The 21,654-nt window shown below is 38.4% G+C and overlaps 1 protein-coding gene across 5 annotated transcripts in view; it reads left to right on the forward strand.

The window, feature by feature from the left end:
- Pdk1 (Phosphoinositide-dependent kinase 1) overlaps positions 1 to 21,417 on the forward strand; it is a 161,837-nt gene extending 140,420 nt beyond the window's left edge. For 2 of the 5 annotated variants that reach the window (XM_089225193.1, XM_089225194.1), the window contains 7 exons: positions 16,051 to 16,320; positions 17,140 to 17,182; positions 17,951 to 18,097; positions 18,220 to 18,640; positions 18,784 to 19,303; positions 19,387 to 19,539; positions 19,667 to 21,417. In XM_089225193.1, the coding sequence (XP_089081319.1) occupies positions 16,117 to 16,320; positions 17,140 to 17,182; positions 17,951 to 18,097; positions 18,220 to 18,640; positions 18,784 to 19,303; positions 19,387 to 19,539; positions 19,667 to 19,780 (1,602 nt within the window). In that variant the 5' untranslated portion in view covers positions 16,051 to 16,116 and the 3' untranslated portion in view covers positions 19,781 to 21,417. Of the gene's footprint in view, positions 1 to 8,059; positions 8,638 to 12,313; positions 12,805 to 14,402; positions 14,557 to 16,050; positions 16,321 to 17,139; positions 17,183 to 17,950; positions 18,098 to 18,219; positions 18,641 to 18,783; positions 19,304 to 19,386; positions 19,540 to 19,666 lie in introns of those variants that run through there. The other 3 variants (XM_089225191.1, XM_089225192.1, XM_089225195.1) reach the window with 3 other exon arrangements.
- The last annotated feature ends 237 nt before the right edge of the window (positions 21,418 to 21,654 follow it).

The following is a 21,654-nucleotide window of genomic DNA, read 5'->3' on the forward strand; positions in this document are numbered from 1 at the left end:
AGAAGAATTATTTCAAATAAAAAGATATACTCTGCAGTACATCATTCCCTATATTCGCTCTTTTATTACTGTCGGGAGAAGAACGAAATATATTTTTGCCTGAATATTATTATGCATATTATATTATAATAGTTATTAACCGAATAACGAATTTGCGAATACTCAGACAATAAAAACGTTTCGTGTAAAATTTAAATTAGCTCTTGTCTTCGTCTTCTGCGGTGATTGTGCAGGTGTAGTGGTGTTAGTGATCGTTAAAAACGAATTAATTTCCGAAAATGTTCACCACGGAGAAACTTCCGAATGCGTCATGTCAATTATATAGTTCCAATTTGGAATTCTTGAGAAGCATCCACCAAATTCTGTCGACCAGGAACTACAGTCTTAAAAACGTTTTAACTCGTAATAATACTTTGATGAATGTTTTTCCAGAGTTGTTTTTGCAGTCAGTTACGGCGACAACAATTATTTCGATAGAATATTATGTACCGCACAATCTGTATGTTACTTATATATGATATTTAAAATACCATATAATCGGCTAATTACCAGTATTAAAATATTAGCGATAACTTTGAAAATTACTTGCGACCTTTTACGAGTAAGTGGATTTATAGTGATAGTGACAATATATAAATGGATGAATATTGATGGTCACCAAAAACGATATATAAACAACAGAATATGTCTATCCTTCATTTTCGTTTTGACTTGAAGTAATACAATATAATTAAAATGATTCGCGTATGGCCGATTCATTTCAATACCGCGTTAAAATTATCTTAAACAATAAATGGTCTACCCAATTCAATAATACAATATAATAATATAATGCTAAAACATTATAGGTATACTAGTGCTACTCAATAACTACACATTATATACTATATTATTGTTGTTATTATTATTCAGGTAGTCGCGAATGTTATTTTGTTTCCTCGATCGTCATAGTGTAGTATTATAATATCACATTATCACAAATATGCGCTATGTAGTTTTATAATTGGTATTAAATGCTATTTACAATTTATAATATGTATTATATACGAATTATATATATGTATAATATTATATAATAGTGCGCATGTCGTTAAAAAACGTTCCAGACGTTCGAGTCGCACAGAATTAATATAAATTACTATATGCACGGCGTACGCATACCTAAATACTTGTACGAAAATTACTCCAATTTGCCCTCCCCTCTTCTGCGGACCCCTCCCACCCCGTAACCGCCCACAAGACGTCTAGCGCGAGTGAGCAAGCGGGCGGGCGGGGCCCACACAATATAATTGGTGGCATATATAAATGTTTTATATGGCGTATTGTGCGACGATAGTTTATTTTTTTATCGTCGCGGTCGCTTCATTGAGTAATCGTAAAGTATATCAATGACGAGTACGTTTTTAAAGTGTGCCACGGCGTGTTTTCCTCGTGTTTAGCATTCCAGTAGTCCTGGTCGTTGAGCCACGCGTGTGTATGTGTGTGTGTGTGTTATATTATATGAATTCTATAAATCATATATAATATATATACATTGTTATAATGGTGATTGGTGAGTGTGTTGTGAGAAATGAGTTTTATCGATAAAACGAATTTGTTGAGAACATAATATTATAGTACAACATATTAAAATATACCTACGTCATACACAATAATAATAATAATAATAATTATAAACGCATAAATGTACATTGTACATTATATAATTATTGTTGTTATTATTATGATTATAGACCATAGTCTAAACACTTTAAACCCATATCAACGAAATTAATTTATGACTGGATAACGATATTCACATGTCAGACACGATGTCACGTGATTCCGAGTCTTGTTGACTTAACACTAATGCAACAATAATATTATTGGAAAACATGTTAATTTATTTTACTAAACCCTAAAATTTGAAGAAAAAAATTAATTATCGTACTACATCAGTCAGCGCATGTCAGTGATGGCCGCATTGGCGCAACTAGACATTTGAAGTAGGGGGTGCTTAAGCTCCAGGTTTTTCTGTGTTTCGATGGGACCTAACACCACTATTTGCCTATATGTTTGCCTATATTAACCACCAAAACAAAACAAAAATCATAGTTCTGGTTCTACAGAGGACAGTACAAATTGTTTTTAAAAACAGAAACAAAAAAAAGTCATCCTTATTTCTAATAAATTAAAATCAACACATCCTGCAATAATTCAACATATAAATAACAAAATGTTATATTATAAAAATTACTATTGTGTTATAATTATAATTCGATAATTTTTTTTTTAAATTCTTAAGCGATTTTTAGGGGATACTAATTTAGACTTAGGGGGTGCTAAGGACCCAAAGCACCCCCCCTAGTTGCGCCATCACTGATGGAAAAAAGTGGAACTTGTTTAATTTATAATATTGAAATGTCAATGTCATATGAGAACCCTGTGATTCATTAGAAAAACTCATACTAATTACTAATTAAAAGGAAAAAGTTTAGTATTTGTCCAAATTATTATAACGTATCTATAATGACTGCTACTAATGGACTTATCGAGGTATACCCTATACTAATATTAATAATACATTAAAGTACCTATAGAATGTCCACATAATGGTTTTCAGGAAAAATATCTGGTAAGTATGAAAACATAGAAAATCGTCAATTATCCAATTTTTATTTTGGACAAAAGGTTGTAAAAATATAATATTGTAAGGATTTCAGTACCGTTTTCTTATTTCGTTGAAGGGTAACTCGCGGGATTTTCTTATACAAATGTTTCTACACAGTAGGCTAAATAATCCAATAGTATATCATATACCCACATTATATTTCACATTTACTAGGTTACTATCATGTGTCTTTATTTTCTTCAATCTTTCTGACGATTGCTGATAACGACCTCATCATAATTGTAATTTCATAAAGGTGTGAGTATTCAAGGGACTTTTGTCGGTTTTTAGTCACGAAACGACAAGCGAGAAATGTAAACTAAAATAAAATGAAAACTTTCAAGTTTGGAACGGTCGCAAATTGTTGCTAGACAAGTGTTTGGGGTCGTTGACTCTATACATGCTAGCTGCATACTATTGTATGAAATTCTTAACTCTACTGGTTAAAAAAAAATACAAAATCCATACTGTAAGTGTCGGCAAAGTCTTTTGATTTTGTTTAATCTAGAAATAGAACGGTTTTCAATCATATGCGTAGCAACATTTTAATTTTATTAAATATCTTCCACCCGCCACCTAACACATCATGACGTTATTGTTGTCGAACTTTTAGAAAGTCGTAGTGTAGATATGCTCTAATTAATTGAGACGTATATTTGTATCACGCGTTTATCGTATTCTAAAATCGATGCATACATATTTAGTTTATTCTGGAAATAAAATATTTATATTGAATGTGGTTATAAGTTATAACCTATGTCCTATGGCTGTTCCAGATCCACGAAATATTTTTAAAAAAGTATCACAGATGACGGGGTGATTTCCGTATCTACTAACTATGAACTAGGACATAATGTAGTGTACTACATTGTAATACATTAACAATGATGTTAGTCGAACGTTCCGATATCCTGCTTGTGCATAAAATAATAAATAATAATATAATATTTCTGTATTAAACAGATTAGAGCCATATGGCCCACATCTCTTCACCACGAAACGCCAAGTTTGTCAATTAGATTTGTTCACACAGCGGTAACTCATAATAAATTATATACATTGAGTGTTTGTAATTCTGTAGTAGGTATTAGTTATTTCATTATATTTATTCATATTTTTCTGTTTAGTAATATTTCAAAAATCCTTTGGTAGCCGGTAGGTGTATAAGGTATTTTTTTTATTGTTTTAATGTTTTATCATTTATTAATAGCGTCTATATAATGTATAATATAAGTAAATAATACTTCACAAATGGCTTGATAAATTATTGTAAGAAAACTTTTTACTATTTTTGTCATTTTTATAAAAAACTTATTAGTTTTTACTGCCGTTATAACTTTTATGGCATACCAATAAGACGCTTGCCCGTTTATCGAAAGTTGTTGATGTTTAATATTTTTGAGGAATATAATTCATCAAGTTTAGTTTATTATAAACAGCTATTTAAATAAACTTTGTGGACATGTTCACGTGTGGTAAGAACTATCCGAAAAGTAAAACGATATATTATTATTATTGTTGTAAAGTATAAAATTATATGTATTAACATTATGGCTTACTGTGCGAGTGTGTTAATATTAATCATTAGTTCGTGCCAATGATCTTACGCAAAACAATATTATGTATATAAATAATATTTAAATCTATGTTGAACAGTTGAACCAAATATTGTTTTAAATGTTTTGAGATTCGGTGTTTGAAATCGACGATTTTCCGTACTAGATTTTAGGTTTGATCATCGCGGTATTTATAGTGGCTGTTTCTTTATAAATTATTTATGGTTTAAATCGATTTTCGGATGGTGATACTCGTAGCAAAACTGCAACCATGGCTTCAACCAATTGTGGCAATACCACAACTTAGCGGGTTGTGGAAAACTAAAAACAAAATAAATAATTACACAGTAGTAATATATGTAACATACTGCCGTAGAGCTGTATGTGATAACCCGCCCCCGTTCCGAGAAAACCTCATGTGATCAGCTTAGATGGTACGAGAAATTATCGCGCCAACGACCATTTATCATTAAGACCGCGTGAACAGGGTGCGCGCCCCCTTTTTTCACTTTTTCTCTCGGCCCAATGTATACTTATAATACGTATACAACACGTTATTTTATTCGTGTATAGAGAGACGCTAAACCCCTCCGAGTTAAGAGTGCAACGACCCTAGGAAGGTTCCGCCACCCTCCACCCCTCCCATTATACGATGCGTACCGTATTACAAATCAGTCGGGCCGCCGCCGCGTGTGCCCTTTCGGGACGACTACGACGACGAGAATGCTGTGCGCGCGTTTTCATTCACTCGGGAGTCGGGATCGCCGCACATTCTTGTCCGTTCACGCCGCTGTTTGCACAGAAAAACGAGACGACAAGAGAGAGAGAGAGAGAGACTGTTATAAAGATAGAGAGAGAGAACATACAGACAGACAGACACCGAGTGAGAGAGTGTGTGGTTGTATTATTTCGCATTCCTCAGTGTTATAAGAGCGGAAATTCCTCATAGAAAGTCGGACACCGCCGCCGTACGCAAAACAATGGACGAGAGTCTGCGGCCGCGACGTTTTTACATCACGAATGTGTGCGAGGCGGACCGTCTGGGCCGGTGTGCCGTGCGTGCAGTCTGCAGATTACACACACACACACATCACCACCAACCCGCAACAGTGGCTTGATCGTAATAATACCTATATAATGCGTTTTTTGTTTTTAAGTATATACATATATATAGATGATATATATATATACACTTACAATACACGTGAAACGTCGTATACGCGCGTTATATGTGATGTGTACAGGCGCCGCCGCCGCCGCCGAGGTCATCAGCCTATAGCTCTGTGAGTCACACTCCGCAATAGCACACCGCCGTCGCGTTGCCAGTGACTCAGACACGTGGTGCGGGAGTCTCGTACTGGAAAACCGCCCCGGATGGTAGAACTTTTATAACGAAATCACCGGATAGTTAATAATACATAAAAAAATTCATCAGTATATCGAGGTGTAAACGAAACAATTTACAATTTCAGTTGTACTGCACTTAGACAAAATTAATTGAAAAACGATTGGATGGCTTCGGTAGTTCAGTGGCTTTAGTACTGTCGTGGGGTGGGTGATGGTTAGGGCTGAACGGCTACAATTATTGTGTTAATGTATTACAGCATAGGTATATATTGTATTGTTATAGTATCTGTATTCTGTAGTTCTGTACTATACGGTATCCGCGTGTTTTGTTTGAAATGGACTGTTTGACGAGGAAACCTTAGGAGATCGCCGCTATTATACACGATTGGCGTGTGATATTGTCGGGTACACAGTCACACCCCATGCGGCAGTCGGTTCCTTCGGTTTTTAGAATCCATGTGCGCCGCATTATACATATTTTCGTCGAGAATTGTATTCGCGGAAAATCTCACCGGGCGGTGGCTGCAAAATCGCCAAAACGTTTGTGTCAAAAATCAACAAGTCACGGAGGTGGTTGTAGTGGTGGCAGCAACTGACGACCTTCGGCAATTCGTGTGTCCGTGAATTATATTGTTACTACTCTCCGACGAATATAATAATAATAAAAATAATACTCCATGTTGCATACAAACTCGCCCGGGTACCCATGAATACACGATAATTAGTAGTGGCCAATGTGTTTTTGTTTGCGACGAATCTCGTTTGACAAACGGATATTACGTACACAGTGCCGTAATTTGGAATTGGTTCTGGGGTGGGACATAGTTTAATACTTTCGTCTATCGCTCTATCGTATAGTCGCCCAAAACTCCCTTGGCCATTACGTTTCGTAGATCATAGTATTATATTAATTTGTTAGAAATTAAACGACGTAAATGATGGTATAAGTCGTACGATTTTCTTGTCATATATTATAATTGTTGAGGTATCGTAGTTTGAAACTAGTAAAATAAATAAAAATATCAAATATGATGATGTCCATGAATTCTTATTTTAAAATCTTAAATATCTTTTAAAGCAAAGTGCTTACGGGAATTTAATTATGGTTATTATAAAAAAAAGTTTTTGATTTCTAAATTTATGGCTGTCTGTGGAAACGCGTTTTTAAAAAATATACTTCCACATTACCTAATTGTTATACAGTATTATTACACTGCATACGTTATTATCATTATAAAATAATCTTAAAAATATTAAACAAATATAATTTAACTTTTAAGTGATTGGTATATAGTATAATATTGTATTTAATTCCATGTTTAAGGTTCTCTCTCAAAACAAATTTTGTTTGAAGTTAGTATTCTATGATCTATGACTAATACTTTCACAACATTGCAATATTTTACGACCTTCTGGAAGGTATAGTTCAATGCAATCACTAGCATAAGCATTCATTCATTTCGAATATCATTCATTTCAATCAGACATATTTAAAGAACCGGGTTTTCATCGTGTTATCTGTAATATTATAGGTAGGTATTTTAATTGATAGCATCAATACCTACTATAGGTACGTATCTTATACGAGTTATACCTACTTTTTATCGATAAGTACACTTAATCAATGGTCATAACTGATAAGTAATAATAACTTATAGCCAAAATGTTCCACATAGTATTTTTATAATTTATTAATATTATGAAGTATATCACGATACGGGTACACATTTCCGTCTTCCTGCATAACATTATGCAGTAAAAACATTTTTCGGAACAATGTTAGGTAAGTTTTGGATAACGTTAAAATATTAAATTATGTTGGTTAAAAGGCACGTGATGGTAAGACGAGAAGGAAAAATGTATAAATAAATAAGCGTGATCTGAAAAAGAAAAAAAACGTTCATAAATTCCGCTCGGCAAGTCATCGGTGGTGCGGAAAAAGTGGCGCACGCATCAAGTTGTCTTTTAAACTTATTTTTCATTCATAAATCGTGTCGATTCATCACACCCTTGACCACTGTAGAACGGGAGGAGAAAAATAATTTCGGTTTTTTCCCGCCTGAAGTTGTTTTTAATTCCGAACGGTCTGAGGATTGAGACAATTTTCGATTAGTGTCCTGTTACCGGAGAGTAAGAAGGACGACGCGTAACCAAGAAATACAAAGAAGGGAAAAATAAACGTAAAAGAACGAAATGAAACAAAACAGCGAATAAAAACCGTACGGACAGAACGGAATGCGCGTCGTACAAAAGAGAATAACCGTTTTGGCGGGTACTTTGAACGGAGGATCCACAGTATTCCATACGATCGGCGCGCGGCGGCAAACGCGATCCGCGCGTTGTCGCGTGTGTACGAGCGTATAACGCGGCCAGGTCCGTATGCGCCGCCGCGGCAGTGGGGGACTTTTGCCCCTCCCCCACCGCCTCCCCCCCAACATAGCCTTCGACGACTACGCCGCCGAGAGTGCGTTGAGCTCGATCGGAGGCGACCACCGGCAGACGGCAGTCTACTACATTCAGTATTCGAATACCATCGTTCGCGAGCGTTCGAATTTAGTGAAATTTCGTTGATAGAAAAATTTTATTATTTACAATCATCGGAACTATTATATTATAATATTATTAAAAACTCCAGTTCGAAAACGTGATTTTTGCGTGAATCATCTTCGGTTATTTAATTTGTGATTTTCAATACATCCTTAGCTCGTTATTTATTTTATTTAGATCAGTGTATTGTAACTCAATATCAATAAAATAATAAAAAACTTAATAACCGACTAAATCATATCACATCTAAATTAATTCAGTATCCGAGAGAATTACGTCGTCACGCCATGATGAGATGCCGTCAACGCTGAATTCGTTTCGCCGCTCTCCGCCCGTGTCGTTTACCGCGTAATGGATACCAAGACGTCCGCCTATCATTTAACCCATCACCATCATCATTTACACCAGCAGACGAAGAAACAGACTTCAGCCGCAGCAGTCATCGTCCGGTCTCGTCCAGTGCAGTTCGCACAAACGTTGGCTAGGGTGTTTCGTATCGGCCGCAAGGAGAAGATATCAAAAAAAGCCGCCAACAAGGTACGTGGGCATGACGCCCAGATATATTTAAAAAATTTTCTCGCAAAGTAACGGGATTGCCGCTTCCGGGGCGCGCACGTGTGTCCACTTACAGCGTGGGTGAATTTTCTCGCGGCCCGCACGAGTTTCCATATTTTTTCCTCCCTATTTTTCCGCCCTCTGAAATTCGGCGGCCAGAACGCGCGCGGCACCCCCGATGACGCTCTGAGAAGGCGCCTGCGCGTGGCGCCCGCGCTTTCGCCGCCACTACGTCGTCCGTAACCCTTCGCACTTATCGTCGTTACGTCACAACGTGGGGTATGACGTATGTAAACATTACCGGATGTTGGCTAGCCGGTAGGTTCACCCTCAGAATCGCAAAAATTTTCCGGGTCATCTCGATATCGATTATTTATTTATTATCTCCGAATTCATTTCGTCCGGACTAGGAAGACTGTGTGAAAAAAAATGCATTAAACTTTTGTCTTATCGTTCGTTCCAGAGGGATGCGGTTTGACCTACTGGCCCTCTTACGAGTTCCCGCCTTTGCGTGCTTTCCGTCACACGGTCGTGCGGGCGGGCGGTTTATTGATTCCGAAAAATTCGCATCTGTGTCGTACACTTGTATTAATGTCTCGTGTGACGGATACTAAAACCCATGCTCCGGGGGGGACCCATCATTGTTTATATCTTGTGCAACAACGTGCAAGGAATGCGCGTTGTGTAATATTCTAATAGTAATAATAATAATTATGAATAACGATCGGCGCGCGTGGATGCATGTGTACCGCCGCCCCTACCACCGTGGACAATGACCCACATACCGAAGGAACGAGAAACGCGACCACCGCTGTTTTTTTTACTTTGCCGATGTAACATAATAGCATGTACCTTATACCTACTCCAGGCTCTGGGGTTTCCTTCACGCATCGATATGGTAGTCGTCGCGTGTGTTTTCATTCGTCTACAATTGCAGGGTCTCTGAGTTTTTTACCTTAAATCATTTTTATTTTCTTCATAACATGAATATAATATTATACAGAGACGAAGAATAATAAGTAATAATAATGATAATAGAAATAATAATAACAATGATTATAGTCAATAATAATAGTCAATAATAATAATGATGTCATTATCGGCATTATCATTACGAAATAACGGTGAAGCGGGAAAAATGGGTCGTGTTTTGACTACGACCGAGAGAGATATTATTAGATATTATTATTATTTCGTACAACAGACGGAGAGAGGTTTTGCGTTTTACGCTGCGAATCAGTGTCACATGACACTACTTCGTGGGGAGGGGATGAGCGTCTGGTGTGAGTGGGGAAATCGTCTGGTTCCATGGCTGAGGGTGTGGGGGGTGTCATCGAGTGCCCGACGCGCGCGGGGATCGCCGTTCTTGCCCAGCGATTGTTGTTGTTGTTGTTGTTGCTGCTGCTGCTGTCCTCGTCGTAGTCGTGTACGCTAGCAGCCACAGACGGTTTAGCCAGGTGCAGACGGCGGGCCCGGTGCTCGTATGTCGTGCCGCCCTGTCTCGATCGCCAAGCAGTAAGCGGCGGCGTCGGCGGACGACAACAATAGTGGCAGAGTACGTTTTTCTTCTCGGCAGTCCACAGATCCCTAGGCCAGGTGTGAGAGCGAGACGTCGATGATCACTACCCAGACAACGTGTTACACCTGCTTTCACCTGGCGGTGGCGTATTGCACGCTTTCACTACTGTTCCGCCGTGAAAAAATAACACGACGCGTTTGTACGTAATTTACGCTTTTGCGTACGATATTAATAATTATATTATTGTTATTATTGTTATTACGTCGTCGTCACCGTCGTTGATAAAAATACGGACAAACTATTTTCGGTGGGAAAAACCGGTGTTCAATGAGTTAGACTCACCAAACATGCGCGTGCACGCACGGTCGACGGCGGCGTGGCGTGTATATTACCGCATAAATATATATTATTATTATTGTTAAAGAAAGAGAGGGAAAAAAAACGCGGGTAATGTGTGTGTACTACTATACTATTATTGAGTACAACTACTACAGTACTACCATACACAAGACAACCACACAAGGAACTCTCGCGCGCGCGCGCGCGTCTGTGAAGATGGCATTGAACTTGTCGTCGACCCCGGTGGCCCTCCTCCTCAACCGCCTCCCCGCCGCCCCAACAGGGCCGTTGACTCCGCCGCCGCCATATGTCCTTGCATGTGGCGGCGGAGTCGTCGTTACAGGGTTAACAGCCGCCACCGACATTCGCCCCAGTGAGGGGGAACAGACTACAACTACTCCCGATAGGTATGTGCTCCGCCGGTGTCCTTGATGCTAGGCGTATACAAGTTTTATACGGTGTTATTGTGCAAACTAGTTTGAGAAAACGGATTGGCGAAAAAAAATATGCAATATCTAATTGTTATTGTTAACCTAAAGCACGTGTGTACGGCATCGTTTGGGGAGAGGGTGAATATCTAGGAACGAAATCCCTTTATTTGTTTCGATTCGCCAATGGCGACGTGATAAATACACGGATGTGTGTCTCGCGCGCGTCCGCGAAAGTCGGCCTCGTCGACTTGTAAACAAACCGTAAACAACGGAACAACAACAACGTCGACGACGACACATCGCTCTGCTGTCGACGAGACTGCCTTGGGCGTTGGCAAGGTCGCCACCACCACCACCACCACTAACCCCCACCGGCCACCACCATCATCAGTGCTTCTGCGGCGGCCGTCGTTCTTTGCACATCCGGAGAACAATATTATTATTTATAATATTCAGTCAAAAGAGCACTTTCTGAGGCCGTCGTTGTTTCTTTCGGTTTTCTATTTCTACTGTTATTTTGTCCATATTATTATTATTTAGTCTCGTTATCGTCACTACGATTCTTTTGCGGATACTTTCCGCTTTCTTGTCATAGGCGTAATCAAGTGGTTTTATTTTTTTTATATTATTTCACTTTTAATCTGTTCTTTATTCCGTGTGCTGGTTGGTGTACTACACCCCCGCTATCTCGCGTGTGGCGTGGCGTCGGTACTTGCAAGCGCGTCCGGTTCGAGACTACATTTGTTACGTCACACGCTGCCGTCGGATCCCCGCGAGAGATAACGCGCCACAAATTGTTGAATGACGCAATTCGGATGCACACACACCACTACTGTGTACACTCTACAACAACGTGTGCGTACGTGTGGTTTCCGATCGCGTCAATGTTTTGAATGAAATGCGTCGCCGCCGCCCGCGATAACAAACAATACTCACACATACATAATCAACACTCACGCGCATACGCACACACACGCTTGGCGCTTTCGGTGCCGCCGAATTATAACGATTATTATTGTTTTTTTTAATTTTTTTTTTTATCCCAAGCCGCATACCAGTGTCACACATACATGACGTACAATGATACGGTTTTTTTTTATTCCGTTTTTTTTTTTTTTTTTTAAATTAATATTTACGAGACGAACGTTTTATACGACAACAGCCTACCGCCTCTGTGTATGAGTGTAGATAATACAACTGAAGTGTATCGTATTTATATGAGCGCCATTTTTATAGATTTGCTTTCAAATACGACGCCCTAGTCGTAGCGCGATATTCCACTGACGAACGTGTCCATACTATAACGTAATAATAACTTACGAAAAATCTTCGAAATTGGATTAATGTATTATTTATAATAGGTGTAACGACTCGGCCATACTATTCCTTGAAGTCGAACACCTTTCAAACGAGATTTTTCAAAGAATAAGGTCTTTACTTGTTTAACTCTATAGTATTGATTTCACCTACTCATTCCTTGTCAGATACACAAACACCACACACACTCTCAACAAACCCCGTCGTGTTGTTGTCGTATCAATGTACGAGCGATATTCCGCGTTCTCAAAAACTTCTGTTCATGTTTTGTAACGATATTCACAGAATTCATCGAACTGTAGCACTTCCCTACCAACCATCCCTTGTAACGCACGGCAAACCGCCACCCGACCTTTCACTAATCTATCGATTTATGCCATGTTCCTGAAATATAACGAACAACATTACCCTAAATCTATAGTTAGTCCGTCGTCGTCATCCGTCTCATTCAACAACAACAACAACAACAACAACAACAACAACGATATTATGTGGGTGAAGGTTGCGTGCCTTGCACCGCCGCCATCGCTGTTGCAACTATTGGTACGCAAAATAATATTATATAATGGAAATATTATGCGCGTCGATTTCACAACGGAGTTAGTAGTATAATAAGTAATTTGCGGTTAGTTTTTCTTCTATCCGAAACGGAAGGAACATGCAAACGTCACGTTGTTGAGTTTGGGGCGGCTGTGGTAACATAGTTGCAATTGCAAAAAAAAACCAATATAAAGATATACAACATACCTAAGTTGAGTTTTACAGCAAAATTTTGTAAATTTCAATAAATTATATAATATATATTCGACTATCGAGTATACGAATAATATAGGTAGTAGCGATAGTATAGTAATGTATTTGTACACGATGTGTGCTCGGTTGTTTACGTCAGGCCGCCACCGCCGGATTTCGAATGCTCGGAAAATATAGGTCAACCGTTGGCGTTTAGTGCGTTAATGCGTACGCGTGTATGCCTGTATTGTATTTATACGAATATAATACATCGTCGTCACTGATGGACGGGCGCCGGGGAGTGGCAAAAACGGTTTAAAACAAATTTTTACGACCAAGTAAAACGGAAATGGCTGCAGCGTGTATTTAGTATCATATACTGTGTACAGGTGTAGCGAAATTTACTATTCTTTTTATTATCATAATATAACGACTGGCACGTGGAGGAAGGCCGTAGCGTTCGCTTCTGTTCCTCACTACTCCTCTCCTTGCAATCTCGATTAGTTCATATTATGCACAGACCGCAGTGGCTGTAAAAAACAGCCTTTTGGCCTGCCACCAAAACGCATAACATATAATAATCAAAAACTATACACATATAAGAAGTATGCACATACCGAGACAGCTGGACGGCTAAAAAATATCGTTTTTTTCCATTCTCCTTCGACGACCTACGTTCGTAAAAATCATATAGAGGAGAATACAAATTTGACGGTGAAATTTATTTAGTATAATATTATGTGTGTGTATAACACACAGTATAAAGCGTTGCCAGAGATCCGGGTACCCCTAACACTATGGAGGGGCGGTGTAATGGAGGGGCTAGCCGAGGTCGTCGTCTTTTCGAACGCAGCTTACTGGGGGTGTTCGGATGGAGTGGGGAGAGATGGTTGGGTGTCCGCTGAAACACGAAGCGATTGGCAATTGTGTGATGTACCGTGGAGCCGGCCGAGCTGAGTAGTCGTGCGGATATAACGGGTTTTCCGTGTTTGTACATTTTGCTTACGAAAAAAAAAACGTGTTGCCGGCGCGCGTGTGGCCTGTCGAACGAATTCCAATCGAACACCATAATATGTTATATAATAATACGTACACCGACGAAGCGGATGTACTCTCGGTGGCCCCCGGTGAGATCGTGTGATATTTTTTGACCAATTTTTGCGTCGGTTTCCTCGTCTTCTCGTTCAACATGCGGAAATGAATCCTAACCACGATGTACGCGACTACAATATATAACGTCCGTTTACGTCATAATCTGCGCCAACAGGCGGGCGGACAAGTAGCAGAAGGACATAGGGTTGTTTTATTTACTCCCACTCGCGTCGGCGGCGCGCGTACACGCTGAATCCCACGCAATTACGTCACGGGCGTGCGCTTGTGTGTGTGTGTGTGTGTGTGGTGTAACACACCGACGAAAACGCCCGCGACACACTGACATCGTTGTTACGGGCGCGCGACGTCGTCGGCGTCCTGCAACCGAGCACCGAGCACCAGTATTAGTTCATATCGCGCGCTGTTGTGAAATAACATTGTCGCCGCCTGTTCAAAAACCTCTTCACTTCCGTACGTAATACATCTCATACCTATAGTATAAACGATGATTATAATAATTCACGTATATCGCAGGACTATTTTTTTTTTCTCTAAAATTACATGAACATATTTCTATTTTTAGTTATCTCGTTCTCTCCCTCATCCCTACCATCGCGTATCGCCCGTCGACATTTCGTCCGTGCAACATTCCGCACAGGACATCGCACCGCGGGTGCGTGCCTGCAAATCGTGCGTACGTAATCCCATGTATATAAACTTGATGTTATACCTATGCACATGTGCGTGTATACAGTCGGTCGCCGTCGTATGGAAAAGTATGTGATGTGAACGCGGGTGGCCGCCGCCAACAGTAGCAGCGCCTCTCGGCGTACATAACATTTTTATCGTTCCGAAATAGAGAATCGCGCGCGGGGTCCGGCGTGGCGTGACGGGGTGCGCGCGCGGCGTGTCTGGGCGGCCGGGCCGAGCGTGTTTGGCACGGCACACCGTCTGGTCCGGGTCACAGGGTCGCTGTCTGATAGTCGTCCAAAAGACGGCTCTAGCGCCCTCCGTCGCGTTAAAAAAATCGTCTTGTCCGTTCCCTTGCCGCCCGCCCGTTTGTGCAGAAATAAAATTAATTAAGTATAGATCGCGTCGTTGCGATCCGATGACATTCAGTATTACCGGATTACCCCTCCCCTGAAAAAAAAAAATCAGCTTTGGCATACCTACGTTAATGTGTGTGAAACGAACACAATATATCGAAGCGGTTCGCATAATGTGTTGCGTGATGTTGTGTAAAAACCGGGGTACCTACTTTCCATATTATTATAATATTCTCGCCCAACTCCATCCGGAAACGACTCGCATATTATTATTATGAACCATTATAAAATATAACTATGTTGACATGTACCACCGCAACCTTGCAAACTATGCGCTGAATCAGCTGAATGCATTTCCATCGTCGAGTATTCTGTTCCGTAAACGCCATGTTGTAATGTGTACGATTTCTGAACAAAGGCCGCGTAACGGGTGGTGAGAATGTACTGTTTACATAACGCCCATGAAGCTGTTGCTGCTGAAACATAGTCTTATTATGAAATTATTTTTAATATCGTATTACGCTGTTTATATAGAACGCGTTAAACAAATATATTTGTTAAAACAACGACATTATGATTTTTTTCGCAAATTTTACAGTTATGTCTTTCTTTCTTTTTTAAATTCCGTTTAGTATTTCAGTCGTCGTCGCCGTCGCCGCCGCCGCCGGGCGGGAGGAGAGTCCCTCTGACGTTGGGTGACTTGCCAAATGACGTCAGAGGCCTCCGCAATTACTACTGCCGACGTCGGTGTAATGTTTTTTTAAAGTTTAAGTGTGTGTATGTCGGGTAGAGATCACAACGACGGGTGTTCGATTTTAGTACATGTCGCAATTCACAATTTTTTTTTTATTATTATTATTTATATTATTTCAGTTTTGCTTGTATAATATAGTATTATATCGTCTTCTATTCTCTACAGATAGCAGCAGCTAAATCGTCCTCCACTGCTGCGTTCCACCACCAATCACAGCAGCAAATTGTCGTCATGACGCCACCTCCAACTATGCAGACGGCCACACCACCGCCACCGTCCACTCAGACATCCCAGACGTCCCCGGTGGTGCAAGTCAATGGTGGTGGTCAGTCTTTGACCGCCGACAAGATCGCCAACATGATACCACCAGTGACGAAACGCAATCCAAAAGATTACATTTTCGGAAAGGTCATTGGCGAGGGCAGTTACTCGACTGTAAGTATTAAAAACATATCATCAACTGTTCACTACTGTAATATAATACTATAATCTATTCTAATATATGTTATACGTATACATATAACTCGACACGGATGATATCACGATTCTCCTCCAACATTATTTATCGGATTAGCAATGATAACGTGTATTGCCTCCATAAAATTTCTGACATGACATTATACACTTGTCTCTACAAAAATTACAAACATATAATATTACATACTAGTATACACTTGCCAACAGCGCACCTTGACAACCACAAGTTTTTCAAGTAGGTAATTTGTTTATTATTATATTCTCTCCACAAACAACACCTACGAATGCAAAATTCCTTATCGTCATACGGTCTAACCTACCTCCGCCAACATAATTACTTGAAAGATCTATTTTTATGCGGATTTTTTACATCGTTGTCGACCTTTCCGCCGGTTCGCCAAACCCATTATCATCGACACGCGCCACTCATTTCGCGTGTGTGGACCTTACGTGGCCGTACACGCGTTATTCTATCGAAAAAAAAAAACATTTCTTGCGTTTGAAAACATTGTCACTGTCGTCGTGTTACCGACCTGCGTGTCCTCAAAAAGACCTTTGACTTTGGTATCGTAACAGTGTTTTACCTATAGGTATAATATACGTTGTAACACGCTTGGTGTATACTCATTGACCTTGGCTACGACTGTTTTTAGACCGGTTCAGTGACCGACGTGTTATCATCATCATCATATACACACACACACACACAAAACACTAAATACTATATCGTTCATAACTCGTACATACATTAAATGCTGTTGTTTTTTATTTTTCCAGGTGTATTTGGCCAAAGACATTCATACAAATCGCGAACATGCAAGTGAGTGTCTATTTGATGAGTTATTGATTCATATATTTGTACAAATTTAACATTGTGTACCACTATTACCATTACTACCACTATTGCGGTTATAATTATGGTTATATTCAATAAATGTTCCAATGGGGAAAATAGAGTGACTTATTTTATCTGTATAATGTTGCCACCAGTGTGTGAGATGGAATCAGTAATGGTGGAGTGCCACACATTTATGAGTTTCGTTGTTGTGCGTGTTCATTTACTGCATTTTATCGAAATAAAATTCGCGACCTTAAAATACCGTTATTGTCGCATGTGCATATTTTTTATGGTCCAATATAAAACTACAAGGATTTGTCTTCCACGTGTCAACCTTCGGCGATGTCGGTGCACAGTGGTCGTTTCGGGCACGGGTGTTATTACCCTTGAACAACAGACGTTTACGATAAAACGCACGCATATTAGACGGCCATTAATATTTATATGACTTCTTTGCTTAATTAGTACCGGTGTTAATTTCAGTCGATTTTTTTTTATCGCTCTCTTCTGTATACAACGCTATTGTTGTACACAAAATGTAACTGACGAGCACTTTGTAGGAGAAGGGACCCCCCTCCCCCTTTCTGAAAATTATGTTAATTCGTTGTCGCTTGGTATCGCCCATCTTTGCACCCTTAATGACGATACGTATTCCGCGTTCTCTACTATAATAATTAATTGTACATGATAAATTATATTATAATACCGGTGATCATTTTACTGACGATAAATTATGTCTTAATTTTACAGTTAAAGTCTGCGAAAAACAACAAATCATCAGAGAAAAGAAACGCGAACAAGTACGTCGAGAAAAGGACGCTCTTAATATTCTCAGCAACTCCGGATCCAGTTTTTTCGTTAAGCTCTACTGCACGTTCCAAGACGCCGAACGACTCTGTATCCTTTTCAAACTGACTTTTGAATATTATAATTTGTACAAAAATTCTATATTATACGTTGTATATCTCTTACATTTGGTTGCTCACTTTTGTGGTGTTTTCCTTAACGCTTACTCGTAGATTTTGTTATGTCTTATGCAAAAAACGGTGACTTGCTACCTTACATAAACAAAGTGGGCTCGTTCGACGCGGCTTGCACGCGATTTTACTCAGGTGAAATCCTTCGCGCCCTGGAGCATCTACACGACCTAAACATTATGCATAGGGACTTGAAGCCGGAAAACATATTACTTGATCACAATATGCACATCAAGGTGGCTGATTTTGGGTGTTCGAAAATACTCGAACAGCCCGATGCTGTGGACAAATCTATTTTGAACGAAAACAATCCCCGGCAGCGGAGTAACAGTTTCGTCGGAACTGCCCAATACGTCAGTCCCGAATTGTTGACCGAGAAGACGATTTCGCCAAGTTCTGATCTTTGGGCCCTCGGTTGCATTATCTATCAAATGATTGCCGGTTTACCTCCTTTTCGATCGAGGTACGTACTTACATTGTAATATAATATTCGGTATTCATCACTATGTTTGGTGGTGCCGGTGCGAATGATATACTTCTATACTATAACGAACGTGTTTATCATATTATAAGGTATTATGAACTATTCAAATTTCCTTTTTGCAGGAGTGAATACATGTTGTTCAAAAAAATTCTGAACCTCGACTATGTGTATCCAGACGGATTCAACGCTGATGCCAAAGATTTGGTACAGAAATTGTTAGTGCTTGATCCAAACGAACGCCTGGGCACCAAGGATGACCAACGATACATTTCAATTCGCTCACATCCGTTCTACAGTGGCTTGGATTTTGACACGTTGCACTTAACAAATCCACCACCTATATACCCTTACCTACCTGGAAATAGTGAAGGCCAAGAGCTTCGTAGCCAATATCGAGTTCCTGATCATTTGGAACCGGGGCTAGACGACAAACAACTCACCAGGTTACTGGGTCTGGATGGCCAAAGCAGTTCAACGACTACCCCAGCATCTGTACCTAGACCGCGTAAACGGTCCGGCATTCTTCATATGAATGACGAAGAGAAGCAACACCAACTAAACCAGCAAAAATGTAACAGTAAATGGCATGGTTTAGTAGAGGGCAATCTGATTGTCAAACAAGGATTGGTTGACAAGCGAAAAGTGAGTTTTGTTGTTCAGCATATTATAATATGAATGCCTTCTATAATTTGTATGGTCTTAATTTATTTATTTTTCATTTTTAGGGTCTTTTTGCCAGAAGACGTATGCTGATGTTAACAATGGGTCCTCATTTGTATTATGCTGATCCAGCATCTATGACTTTAAAAGGAGAAATACCTTGGAGTCCACAATTGCGTGTGGAACCTAAAAATTTCAGGATATTTTTCGTTCACACGGTAACTACAATTTCTATTTTATTTTTAAATTATATTTAATGTATTACCTAATTTAATATGTTTTACCTAATTATTTATTTAAACTTTTTTGACATTTAATTTTGATTATTTGAATTTTCCTTTGCAGCCCAACAGGACTTATTACCTAGAAGATCCTGAAGGATTTGCGTTGGAATGGTGTAAAGCAATTGAAGAAATGAGAGTTAACACCTATGGTGTAGCTCCTACGACGTGCACTTAACAAAACTGTTAATGATATGACTGTCTTTTTAGTATAATTTTGACATAAACTTTAATTCTTTAAATTGAAAAATGTTCTTTTGATTACAATAATTATTTAATTTTTAGTTTATAATAATATATTGCAGTATTTTGTTTTAATGAAAATGATCTGCAAACATATCTGTGATATTAAATTTTAATTTTAAATAAATTGTAAGTTAGCGTGAATCAATGAAATTCTATGTATAGTATTTATAAAAATTAGAATTAAGTAATTTATTAAATAATTATATTACATAAAAAAAAACGGCTGGTGACACTGCCCCTTGCCCTTGGAATAGGCTGTGCTTGATTGATAAATACCTTTATAGTTATAATTTTTTTTAATAATTTTTTTTCTTTCTCAAGATTGATTGGTTGTGCCTTTTAAATTTTTTTGTTTGTTTATTTCAATTTGCAGATGTTCAGTTCTTATTAAAGATTATTTTTTAAATGAATTATAACAATTAATGTTAAACATTGATTTTATAATTTCTTTATAACAGTGTTATTTGATAGTTTAGCAAAATTGTTGAGATTTACCTAGTGCATTTTAATAAAATATAAAGTTACACAAATAACTCAGCGCAATTTGTATTACTATGTTTGAGAAAGAAAAAGTACTAACATTTTATAATTTATTTTATTATTTTGTATGTATTTGTTCTACCCTTATTTTGTATAATTAACTCATACTCTCGTCCTCTATGGTATAATGTTTTTAGAAACTTATCTCGTTATATTTTTTGTGAATACTCACTATTCTAAACACTCTTTATTTGCATGCTTGCAGTATTTACTGTGATATATTTATTGTACGTATTCAAATTGAAAAGTAATAATAATACTTGAAATTAGATAAAGATTAATTTTAGTTAATTTTTAAAATAATGATTTAAACTAATCGAATTAGTTCCTAAAATAAATTGTTGATTAAATTACGTTTACACAGAACCCTAATATTGTTCTTTTTTAAAAATAATTTACTATTGTTATATACAGCAGGACACTTATTTAATGTTAAATAAATATATTGACCGACAATGTCCAACAATCCCTTCATAAATAGTAAATTTGTATTATAATTATTACTTATAATTTCTTTAATATATTTTTTTTCTGTAAGCTAAATCATAGTTATATATATGTAGTATGTTGTGCAACACTAAATTGTTTTATGTAAAAGTGTGTGTGTGTTTGTGTGTGTATATGTGTATAACTATGCGTTTAAAGACGATTAAAAAATTAAAAAATGAATAACAAGTTACATTAGTAATACCGGTGTGTTCATTATGCAATAACCTAATTTTACTATACTTGATACTACCGATACGTCTAATATTGTAATTAGTTTTTTTTTTTTTTTTTTATTGTAGCTAATATTGAAATTTGGTTTTGTCGTATTACTACATGCTGTGTAAAACAGTGTTGTTCTTTAGTCTGTAAGCCTGGAGAGACGTTTTTGTTGCGCATCTCGGCGAAATGTTGTTTGAAGTTACCCATCTTTTGAATGAATTAAGTTTAAATTAATAACGTAATTAGTAAAATATTGTATAAGGTAATATAATCGACTAGGAAAAATGAATAAATAAATTATATGCAATTTGAAAATAATAATGATGTGCTTGTTTTGGTTTTCCTCTCCCGGTAGGTAACCTTTTTACTTGTAGATCTAACCCGGTGAATCTAACGAATTAAAAACAGAAAAACACGCGGTGCTTTGAGAATGTGTTGGCCAACTCTCGAAGGGAGACAGCTGCTGTTGTTTTCGAATACTGGAGACGGTACCAACGGGTTCACGACGTACGTCTCATCGGCACATTCCGACCATCTCTCGACACAAGGCGATTTCTA

The sequence above is a fragment of the Diuraphis noxia genome, unplaced genomic scaffold, assembly GCF_037042655.1.
Source record: "Diuraphis noxia isolate RWA-SAM2 unplaced genomic scaffold, SU_Dnox_SAM2 contig0004, whole genome shotgun sequence".
Taxonomy (NCBI): domain Eukaryota; kingdom Metazoa; phylum Arthropoda; class Insecta; order Hemiptera; family Aphididae; genus Diuraphis; species Diuraphis noxia.